This window comes from Dama dama, chromosome 14 (genome assembly GCF_033118175.1).
Source record: "Dama dama isolate Ldn47 chromosome 14, ASM3311817v1, whole genome shotgun sequence".
In the NCBI taxonomy this organism is placed as follows: domain Eukaryota; kingdom Metazoa; phylum Chordata; class Mammalia; order Artiodactyla; family Cervidae; genus Dama; species Dama dama.
The window spans coordinates 34791249-34803279 of record NC_083694.1 but is presented as its reverse complement, the minus strand read 5'-3'; the positions used below and the strand labels follow the sequence as shown (position 1 = coordinate 34803279).

General features: G+C 38.0%; 1 protein-coding gene across 3 annotated transcripts in view; it reads right to left on the bottom strand.

Annotated features, from left to right (window-relative positions):
* The window catches only part of FIRRM (FIGNL1 interacting regulator of recombination and mitosis), a 49752-nt gene that overhangs the window by 16644 nt on the left and 21077 nt on the right, over positions 1 to 12031 (bottom strand). For all 3 annotated transcript variants that reach the window (XM_061160288.1, XM_061160287.1, XM_061160286.1), the window contains exons 10-14: positions 7237 to 7301; positions 4208 to 4356; positions 3834 to 3963; positions 2557 to 2743; positions 300 to 382 (exon numbers count right to left, since the gene is read on the bottom strand). In XM_061160288.1, the coding sequence (XP_061016271.1) occupies positions 300 to 382; positions 2557 to 2743; positions 3834 to 3963; positions 4208 to 4356; positions 7237 to 7301 (614 nt within the window). The remainder of the gene's footprint in view (positions 1 to 299; positions 383 to 2556; positions 2744 to 3833; positions 3964 to 4207; positions 4357 to 7236; positions 7302 to 12031) is intronic.

Sequence of the window (12031 nt, the reverse complement as noted above, 5' to 3'; positions counted from 1 at the left end):
CAGAAAAGCAAGATGAACTACCATAAAGCACTAAATATTCTAAACTGCAGTTACTTCCATGGCAAAGGACTATCACAACATACAAAACTACCTAAGCTATAGGTTCTGTTGATCTGAGCCAAAGAAAGGAAAGAGGGAACTCAGCCCCTAATTCAGTGCTGTGATATGAAATCAAGCCATTTTGGGGGGCTGTTAAAGGATTATCAAGATTTAATCTTCTATAAACTTACAAGTATAAAGTCATTTACTATCAATCACTACAGTAAATCAACCCCAAAATTTTAAAGAGTATGTTGTACCGAGCAAGGAAGCACCATGCGTCCATGGCCAGCAAAGAGGTGATCATATTAGCACTAAGAACAGCATTCAACAGAGCAGTGTCCTAATGAAAATCAAATGGTTATGATAAATCATCATTAATATAACATTTCTCAAAACAACAAAATACTGTCACAATCCAAAAAAACCCAACAGATCCTCAATAGGAAAGCTCTACTTTCTAGTGTCTGAAAGAATCTATGTTGCCATCCCCTCAACATTTATTGAGTACCTACATGTTCAGCACTGGACTAGGCTATGGAGATGCAAAGTGATTGTCAATGTGGTAACTCAGTCACTGGGCTCCACAAAAATCCTCTATGTAGGCTGAAGTCTCTAAAACAATATATGTAATGCACACGCCTATACTTCTGTTTCTGTCTTATAACCTATTCAAAGACAATATTTAATATGTGCTGAATATTACCCATTTATAATATCATAAATGATACTGATTTTTAAATAAATTTTAAGAATTTTTTTCCTAGAATTTTATCAATATCTTTTCTAATCCAATTCCAGTAAAAAGGGACTTCCCTGGTGGTCCAGTGGTTAAAAATCCATGCTTCCACTGTAGGGGTTATGGGTTCGATCTCTGGTTGGGGAATTAAGGTCCTATGTGCTGCATGGTGCAGCCAAAAATTTTTAAAAAACCAAAACAAACAATTCCAGTTTAAAAAAAAACAAACACATTAAGCCTAGGATCTGTAAGAGACTTGGTACTACATTCTGCTATTCTCTGTTTCTTTTTAAGAAACTGAATTAGGTGAAATCATACCCATTTTTCTTCTTCTCACACTGTCTTTCCATACCTTTCCACCCCAAATGTTTTCTGAAGTATTTTAGCTAAATATTACATCTGAATACTACAGATGTAGTACTACTTAAAATTACCATTTCCTAAGACCCAACTGAGTTAAAGCATAAAATGTGCAAGCTAAGAGAATGACACTCAAATACACATTTCTGAGTCATATGGTAGTTCTATTTTTAGTTTTTAAGGAACCTCTATAGTGGCTGTATCAATTTACATCTCCACCAATAGTGCAACAGAGTTCCCTTTCCTCCACACCCTCTGCAGCATTTATTGTTTGTAGATTTTTTTGATTATTGCCATTCTGACCAGTGTGAGGTGATACCTCATTGTAGTTTTGATCTGCATTTCTTTAATAATTAGTGATGCCAAGCATCCTTTCATGTGTTTGTTGCCCATCTGTGTGTCTTCTTTGGAGAACTGTCTCTTTAGGTCTTCTATTTTTTGAAGACACATGCATCCCAACATTTATTACAGCACTATTTACAATAGCAAGGACATGGAAGCAACCTAAATGTCCATCAACGGACGAATGGATAAAGATGACAGGGATATAGATACATATGGATAAGATGATATGGGTCATTTGTGGAGACATGGATGGGCCTAGAGTCTGCCATACAGAGTGAAGTTAAGTCAGAAAACAAAATATCATATATCATCACATATATGTGGAATCTAGAAAAATGGTAAAGATGAATCTATTTACAGGGAAGGAACAGAGATGCAGATGTACAGAACTATATTCAGGGACGGCAGTCAGGGTGGAGGTGGGTGGATGAACTGGGAGACTGGGATTGACGTATGTGCACTGCCATGTAAAACAACAGTGGGAACCTGTTGTATAGTGATGGGAACTCAGTTCAGTGCTCTGTGGCAACCTAGATGGGGAGGATGGGGTGGCGGCGGAGTTAACAGAGGGAGGGGATATATGCATACATGCGGCTGATTCACTTCACTGTACAGCGGAAACTAACCAAATGTTGTAAAGCAACCATTAGTGCTCAGTCATGTTCAACTCTTTGCGACCCCGTGGACAGTAGCCCACCAGGCTCCTCTGTCCACGGAATTTTCCAGGCAAGAATACTGGAGCGGGTTGTCATTTCTGTCTCCAGGGGATCTTCCTGACCCAGAGACTGAAGCTGCATCTCTTGCATCTCCTGCACTGGCAGGCAGATTCTTTACCGCTGCACCACCCGGGAAGCCCGAAAACAACTATGTGCTGTGTTAGTCACTTCAGTCAGGTCCGACTCTATGTGACCCTAAGGACTACAGCCTGCCAGGCTTCTAAAGCAATGACACCCCAATATAAATAAATGCATACACATTTATTATTCCCACACTTTCTTCTATATCTGATTCACAGTTTCAATGAAAAGAAAGCAAAAGTAATCTCAGCTTAGCCCTGCAACTGACAAACTTACCAGCTCAGGGAACAGTGAGGGATGAAGGGAAGCAATAAATGTGCACAGATGGACACAAACATGCTGATACAAGGTGACTGCCACCTCGGCTTGCCCCTTACTCTCAACTCCCTGTAAATGAACAGGTAGAGAGAGTTCACCAGAACACTGCTCAAAACTGGAGAAAATGGCTTTGAGGAGAGACACCCTGCAGGGAAATTGAGAACATTGAACCCAACGTTATTAACATTTAACAATTAGTGGGTATAATAACACTACAGAGGGTTATTTTAGCAAATACAAATGTCTCAAGATGTATATACCAGTCACAGTTTCTAATATATGTGACTACGTATCCATGTATCCATAAAAATAAAATATAGTTAGAGAAATGCCTTAAAGGAGAATTTTCCTATACATCTTTTATGATTTACCAAGTGATTAACAAAACACAGAACTATACAAAGTCTAAGACAAAATTCATCAAGGAACCTGAAACTTAAATAGCTAAACTAGGTATCATATATGAAATAAAAAATAGGTCCTATTATACAGACAGAGAAGGGTCATTTTAAGATTGAAATGGTTTAAGAATTCTTCATAGAGGATTTAAATAATAAATTAAAAATAAGCTAAATATAATAGGTAATGATGACAAAGCCTGAGTAAAAGGCAGACAGGAATCACCAGTCTGACAGAAGCAAGGTATATGTGTAGAAAACTGGATAAGGAGCAAAAGTTAATGATGACAACAGCAGATTTTAAATGCAAAGCTGAGGACATGGGACATTATGCTTCAGTTACTGAGCAGGAGAATTGGAAGCTCAAAAAGCTGGGGCTTAGGAAGACTAACCCGACAGTGGTGCACAGGATGCCACTAAAGGAAAGGATGAAAAAGTAGAACACAGCAACAGCCACGGCGTAGGAACTAAAGCCTGATATTGGGAAGAAGAATGAATACAAGGGAGATTTGCCAGGGGATACCTTATAGTGTCCAAGCGTTCTATTTATCAGAGCTCATCTTTAAATGTTATCAACTACATCTCTACTACATTCAATGTTTATTAACACTATTAGGAAATACCTTTTAAAAGAGTGAACAAAATAAAAACATTTTCAGCACCTGTCATAGATTTATGTATTTTATATTTTTAAGTAGCAATATGTATGAGGTCTACATAGTAACTATTAATTAGAATATGTGGTATAACAAAGAATTTAATTTCAAGGAAATTGCAAACAACAGTGCATTCTACCATCGTAATGTGATCAGAGATAAACAACGCCGTGTCTGTTACCTGGCTGCAGCTTCTGAGACTTGGCTCTCTGTGCACCACAGGGCCTGCACATCCTCAGACCCAGAGGACAGCTCATCCATAATGACAACCAGCAGTAGACACTGGGGAAACTGTAGTTCACACGGCAGCTCTTCACGTGGTAAAAACACATTAAGTTATAGCAAATTGGTAAAAACATACTCTATTATTATATAACTCTGATTGCTATATTAAAAAAAATATAATTTTTTTTTTAAAGTTAGAAATATACTCCAAGAAAAGAAAGTAGAAGAAACTTTAAAGAAAATTTTTAAAACTTAAAAAAAGGATGACTATGTAAGGGAAAATTACCATGTGTCTCACACATTTAACATTAAATATGTTTTGAAGCTTACCTAATTTACTGTCTAAAACCACATCCATGAAAGGCTGGAATGTGAGAAGCTGACTGATGAGTGGACTCAGTGTAACCAGGAAAGTACCGGCTATTTCCTCCTGCTGTGCTTTAGAAATCCCAGCAGCATACAGGCTTGGAGGAAACTTACTAGAAAGGAAGGGAAAAAACTCATTCACTTAATAGCTACCTTCTAATTTTAGCCAGAGGCTAAGCACTACAAAATCATGTTCTTCTAGAAGTAAAAATATATTTAAAAATTAAGTAGCATGTGTTTTATAAAACAAAACTCAAAAGTACTGAACTGATACCAAAATTGTATGAAGAACCTCTGAACTAAATAACATGGCTATAATTCTACAAAACTAAAAGTTTATAATCTTAGGGAAAATGTTAGTATTGTTTTGATGCATTTTAATACATTGTTGACAATGATATTCTCAAAAAAAGTTATATGAACCAAATAACTAGTAAAAATATATGTAAGAAAGATACTTCTGATAAATTCTGGATTAATTACTTCTATTGAAAGTTGTTTTCAAATAGGTAGAAGGCTAAACTGACGATGAATTAATGCCTGGAAGCAAGAGCTTTACAAGAACAAACTATACTAACACTGAAGGAAGATTCAAAGACTTTCAGAGAAAATGTCTCAGTAACTGCAGTTTAAACTAAACTTCATCAAAACTTATGTGAAATGAGATACATATTCAGTATATTTTGCAGTGTTAATTTTAACTATGGCAAACTTGACAGAAAATGAGAATACCCTGTCAGGGGATGACAGCATTTAAAAGGAAATCCTTAAGATAAACACTTGATATTTGAAGAAGGAAATGGCAACCCACTCCAGTACTCTTGCCTGGAAAATCCCATGGATGGAGGAGCCTGGTAGGCTACAGTCCATGGGTCGCAAAGAGTAGGACATGACTGAGCAACTTCACTTTCACATATTTTATTGAAGTATAGTCAACTTATAATGTTTCAGGTACACAGCAAGGTGATTCAGTTATACACATATATATACACATATATTATTTTTCAGGCTATCTTCCATTATAGGTTATTACAAGATATTGACTATAGTTCCCTGTGCTATGTTGCATGTTGCATAGCCATTTTTTAAAATTAGAAATCTAGCACTCTATTCATACTAAATCAAACAAGTGGAATCAAAATGTCATAAATTTTTTAGTTAGGCAAAACTTCATAAGTTTTCTAAAATATATATATTATACACACTATTTATATATATATGTATCACAGAAGCTTTTTTACTACACTTGATAAAGAAAGCCTTGAATAAGAACATCAAAAAAGAAAAACGGAGACAAAGAAATTGGAAAATATAAACTAAGCTAAATGGGAACACTAACTACGAAATAGAAAACCCCAGTTTGTTTCATTTTTTCTATATACTGCATATATACATATTTATTCTGAAGGTTATACGGACAGAATTTGCTAATGGACTAGATGAGGGGTAAGAGAGCAGAGAAACATCAAAGATGACAGCAAGGTTTTTTGGCCTGGTCAGTTTGCAAAACCAAGTTACAACTTAAACTGAAATGAGGAAGCTTGGTGGCGGGTGGTGAGGAGGGTCAGATGACACGGGCTGGAATCAGTCCTGATTGATGGTTAGACATTAAAGGGAAGAGATACACATTTAAAGTCTTGAAACTAAATGACCACAGAGAAGAGAGAAGAGCCTGAAGACTGAGTGCTGGGGCACATCCATCTTGAAGTAGCTGGAGAGACGAGAAGGAACCTGCTGAGAAGGGAGGTTGCATGGAAGTCAACAGAATGGAGTCTAAATGACAGGGTTATGCACTGCTGACAGATTACATAAGATGAGGTCTAAAACTGTCCCTTAGACATAGCAACGTGGAGGTCACTGATGACCTTGACAAGAACTGTTCTGGTGATGTGTTAGAATGCAAAGTCTGATTGGAGTAGCTTCAAAAAAGACAACTGTTTTTAGGAGTCTTATTGTAACAAATGCAGAATAAGGGGAAGGTGCTTATTTGCAGGAGGATGCAGAGTTGAGACTGCTTTATGTTATTTTTAAGATGGGAAGAAAGCATGCTGTATACTCATGAGAATGATCCAGAAGGCAGGGAGGACTGATGATCCAAGAAGGAAAAGGAACAACTGTGACAGTGAGGTCCCTGAGCATGTGAGAGGGTGAAATCCAATGCAGAAATAGTGGCTGGCCTCAGATAAGTGCACAGTCAGTTCACTCTTGCGAACAAGGAAATACACGGGCCGAGATACAGGCAGAATAATAGATGTGTCAGAAGAAGAATGTGGAAGTTTTCTTTATATTGCTTCCATCTTTCTAAGTGACACAGAGTGAGGATGCTGCCAGCCAGAAATGGGGAGGTGGTACTGGACATTTAAGATGTTTAAAGAGATATAAAGTTGTCTAGGAGACTAAATGGATTAAGGACTGCTGATGAATGAGCTGAGAGTCCTTTAGTGTCAAATCAAGGCTTCTTCTGAGGTTACCATCAATTTTAGATGTCATTCAGCCCTTATCTAAATTATGATACCCTTTCTGTAACTGTGTTTTTCTCTAAGGTGGAGTCAAGTACTACATGACTTAAATCTCGTAGAAGTAAAATAAAAATTGAGATAAAAAAACAGTATGCTGATACAAAATACGTACATATAAACATAACCTCTTTTTTTGCCTTTGGTATTTATTAGCAGACCAATTATTCATCACTTGGGTATAAAATACTAGTTAGAATATAAACATAAATAAAACTAATATGGAATCTATTCTTACAAAGCTTCCATCTCCATTAATTACTTTTAAGCAAGCATATAAAAATCCACTAAAACATTAAGAAAAATTACTGATACTTGATCTTTTTAAATTTATTTTAATTGGAGGCTAGTTACAATATTGTAGTGGTTTTTGCCATACATTGACATGTGAAACTTGATTTCTGAATGATTACACTAAAGGGCTGCAAGGCTCAAATGGCTCTATTCATGTTAATGGTCATATAGCATTCTTCTTACCTGTATATCTGAAGATAAAGCTGGTGCAACGTACAGCAAGCATCAGAGAGGAAAGGAAGAAATTCCTAAAAATAAAGCAACTCTCTTCACTTCCTTGTACACAATATGCTTTGCTTAAATATATATTTTTTCATCAAAATTAAATAAAATTAAATAAAAATCCTACATGTGCTACATAGGGAAAACAAATTTTCTTGCATGAAAATAAAAAGGAGAATGAGGCTAAGCACCTAAAATTCTTTACTGTTAACTATCAACACAACCACAATTAGTAGCTATCATTTAATGAGCATGTCCAAGTGCTCAGTAGACATGTAATGACTTTACAAACATTACTTTAGTTCTCTAAGACAGTAAAGAATCTGCCTGCAATAAAGGAGATCCAAATTCAATTCCTGGGTCGGCAAGATCCCGTAGAAAAGGGAATGGCTACCCACTCCAGTATTTTTGCCTGGAGAATTCCATGGACAGAGGAACCTGATGGGCTACAGTCCCTGGGGCACAAACTGTCGGACATGACTGAGTGACTAACACTTTAGAGGTTCTCTGGTGGCACAGACAATAAAGAATCTGCCTGCAATGTAGGAGACCTGAGTTCAATCCCTGGGTCAGGAAGATCCCCTGGAGAAGAAAATGGCAACCCACTCCAATACTCTTGCTTGGGAAATTCCATGGATAGAGGAGCCTGGTGGGTTACAGCCCACGGGGTCGCAGAGAGTCAGACACAATGGAGTGACTTTCACTTTTCAAAAAATATGACGACATATTATTGTCCCCATTTTATAGACTAGAAAGGCTGAAGCTAATGTACCAAATAAACTGAGTCACATGGCAAAAAAAGAGTAAGGTTGGGATTTAAGTACAGTTGTGACAGCTTTATCCATTATGGCTATCTTATATCCTAGAATGTCAAAGAAATAATTTTAATTGTTATCATAGGATATAGAAAACAAACTGATTATTTAAAAAATTTAAATTTCCCTGTAAGAAAAATAAACTAATTTTAAAAGGGTATGTGGTTGTTGTTCCGTTCCCAAGTCATGTCCGACTCTTCATGACCCCATCAACTGCAGCACACCAGGCTTCTCTGTCCCACACCACTTCCCAGAGTTTACCCAAGATCATGTCCACTGAATTGGTGATGCCACCAATCTCATCCTCTGTTGCCCTCTTCTCCTTCTTCCTTTAATCCTTCCCAGCATCAATGTCTTTTTCAATGAGTCAGCTGTTCACATCAGGTGGACAAAGTACTGGAGCCTCAGCTTCACCATCAGTACTTCCAATGAATATTCAGAGTTGATTTCCTGTAAGACTGACGAGTTTGGTTTCCTTGCTTTCCAAGGAACTCTCAAGAATCTTCTCCAGCGCCACAATTCGAAAGCATCAATTCTTCAGCATTCTGCCTTCTTTATTGTCCAGCTCTCACATCTGTACATGACTACTGGAAAGACCATCAGTTCAGTTCAGTCGCTCAGTCATGTCTGACTCTTTGCGACCCCATGGACTGCAGCACGCCAAGCCTCCCTGTCCATCAACAACTCCCAGATTACCCAAACTCATGTCCATTGAGTTGGTGATGCTATCCAACCATCTCATCCTCTGTCATCCCCTTCTCCTCTTGCTCTCAATCCCAGCATCAGGGTCTTTTCAAATGAATCAGCTCTTTGCATCAGGTGGACAAAGAATTGGAGTTTCAGCTTCAACATCACTCCGTCCAATGAATATTCAGGACTGATCTCTTTTAGGATGGACTGGTTGGATCTCCTTGCAGTCCAAGGGACTCTCAGGAGTTTTCTCCAACACCACAGTTCAAAAGCATCAATTCTTTGGTGCTCAGCTTTCTTTATAGTCCAACTCTCACATCCATACATGACTACTGGAAAAACCACAGCCTTGACCAGACAGACCTTTGTTGGCAAAGTAACTGGGTGTTGTTTTTGCTTTGGCTCCATCTCTTTGGAAAGACCATAGCTTTGACTATACGGACCTTTGTCAGCAAAATGTTATCTTTGCTTTTAACACACTGTCTAGGTTTGTCATAGCTTTTCTGTCAAGAAGCCATCATCTTTTAATTTCATGCCTGCAGTCACCATCCACAGTGATTTTAGAGCCCAAGAAGAGGAAATACGTCACTGCTTCCACCTTCTCCCCTTCTATTTGCCATGAAGTGATGGGGCCAGATGACATGATCTTAGTTTTTTTCATATTCAGTTTTAAGCTGGCTTTTTCACTCTCCTCCTTCACCCACATCAAGAGGCTCTTTAGTTCCTCTTCGCTTTCTGCCATTAGAATGGTACCATCTGCAAAGGTGAGGTTGTTGATCTCTCTCCCAGCAAGCTTGATTCCAGCTTGTAACGCATCCCAACATTTCACATGGTGTGCTCTGCACATAAGTTAACAACAGGGTGACAACAAACAGCCTTGTCGTACTCCTTTCTCAATACTGAACCAGTCAGTTCTTCCATACAAGGTTCGAACTGTTGCTTTTTGACCCACATACAGGTTTCTCAGGAGACAGGTAAAATGGTCTGGTATTCCCATCTCTTTAATAGTTTTCCAGTTTGTTATGATCCACAGTCAAAGGCTTTAATGTAGTCAATGAAACAGAGGTAGATGTTTCTCTGGAATTCCCTTGCTTTCTCTATGATCCAGTGAATGTTGGCAATTCGACCTCTGGTTCCTCTGCCTTTTCTAAACCCAGCCTGAACATCTGGAAGTTCTCAGTTCACATAATATTGCAGCCTAGCTTGGAGGATTTTGAGCATAACCTTACTAGCATGGGAGATGAGTGCAATTGTCCAGTGGTTTGAACATTCTTTACTTCTGCCCTTCTTGGGAACTGGGATGAGGACTGACCTTTTCCAGTTCTGTGGCCACTGCTGGGTTTTTCAAATCTGCTGACATACTGAGTGCAGCACTTTAATAGCATCATCTTTTAAGATTTTAAATAGCTCTGCTAGAATTCCATCTTTCCACTAGCTTTAATGGCAGCAGTGCTTCCTAAGGCCCACTTGACTTCACACTCCAGAATGTCTGGCTCTGAGTAAGAGACTACACCATAATGGTTATCCAGGTCATTAAGATCTTTTTTGTACAATTCTACTGTGTATTCTTTCAATCTCTTCTTGATCTCTTCTGCTTCTAATAGCTCTTTACCGTTTCTGTCCTTTATTGTGCCCATCTTTGGACGACATGTTCCTTTGATATTTCCAATTTTCTTGAAGAGATCTCTAGTCTTACCCATTCTGCTGTTTTTCTCTACTTCTTTGCACTGTCCACTGAAGAAAGCCTTCAGGTCTCCCCTTGCTATTTTCTGGAATTCTACAGTTGGTTGGGTATACCTTTCCCTTTCACCTTTGCTTTTTGCTTCTCTTCTTTCCTCAGCTATTTGTAAATCATCCTTAGACAAACACATTGCCTTCTTGCATTGCTTTTTCTTTGGGATGGTTTTGTTTGCTGCCTCCTGTATAATATTACGGACCTCTGTCCATAGATCTTCAGGCACTCTGTTTACTAGATCTGATTCCCTAAATCTATTTGTCACCTCCACTGTATATTCATAGGGGATTTGAATTAAGTCATACCTGACTGGCCTAGTGGTTTCCCCCACTTTCTTTAGTTTAAGCCTGAATTTTGCTATGAGGAGCTGGTGACCTGAGCCACAGGCAGCTCCAGGTCTTGTTTTTGCTGACTGTATACAGCCTCTCCATCTTTGTCTACAAAGAAGTTATCAACTGGATTTCAATAGGTCATTTGGTGATGTCTGTGTGTAAAGTTGTCTCTTGTGTTGTTGAAAAGGGGTGTTTGCTGTGACCAGTGCATTCTCTTGGCAGAATTCTTTTAGCCTTTGCCCTGCTTCATTGGTACTCCAAGGCCAAATTTGCCTGTTACCCCAAGTATCTACTTTAGCATTCCAATCCTACAATGAAGAGGACATCTTTTTTTCATGTTAGTTCTAGGACGTCTTCTAGGTCTTCATAGAACTGATCAACTTTTAGCTTCTTCAGTACAATTAGGCACATTTTACCTCCTACATATCAGCAAATATCAGATGGGTAACTACCCAAAAGTACCACTGGAGCTAGGACCTCCCCATCATGTACCTCTGCCACTGAAATACACACCCTGCAAACTTCAGGGAACCCAGTGTCAGAGCAGCCAATTACAGTGAGTGGTTGTGGCCCAGAGGACAAACTCAGTACACCAACCAGGATGGCGTGTGCCAGTAGTCAGTGTATCTGTCACGGAATTTTGACTAATAAACAGTCATTGAAGATCCTTATCTTTTCATCAGAAAGGAGGACAACAAGGGCAAAAACAAATTCAACATAAACAATAGTTTTTAAATTACTAACATTTATTATTAATGCTATTTCTTTCACTGGCTGCTGTTAAGTATCCCCTGCTCTTCTCTCTAAATAATCTTCCTTGACAACTTATCTATTCTGTTCATATATCTTCAATTATCACTATGCTACCCTGACAACTCCCAAATATGCAGGTCTTAAAATTATTACACAGCTTGAACATTTAAACTTTAATATTAAAATTTTAACAACCTACTTTAGAAATAATTTATCAACAGTAAAGATAAATTGAATTATCTTTTTAAAAAACTGATCTGTGCTTATAGAAATAATTTTGTTTATACTTACAAAATAAATTTTTCAGAAAACTGAATAAAACTAGTAACAATATGATGGTAGCAACCTAAACAATATAACAGATGCTCAATATTTAACAAATATTAAACCAAAAACCCTACAAAATATACTCTTGACAAAATAACTTCAAG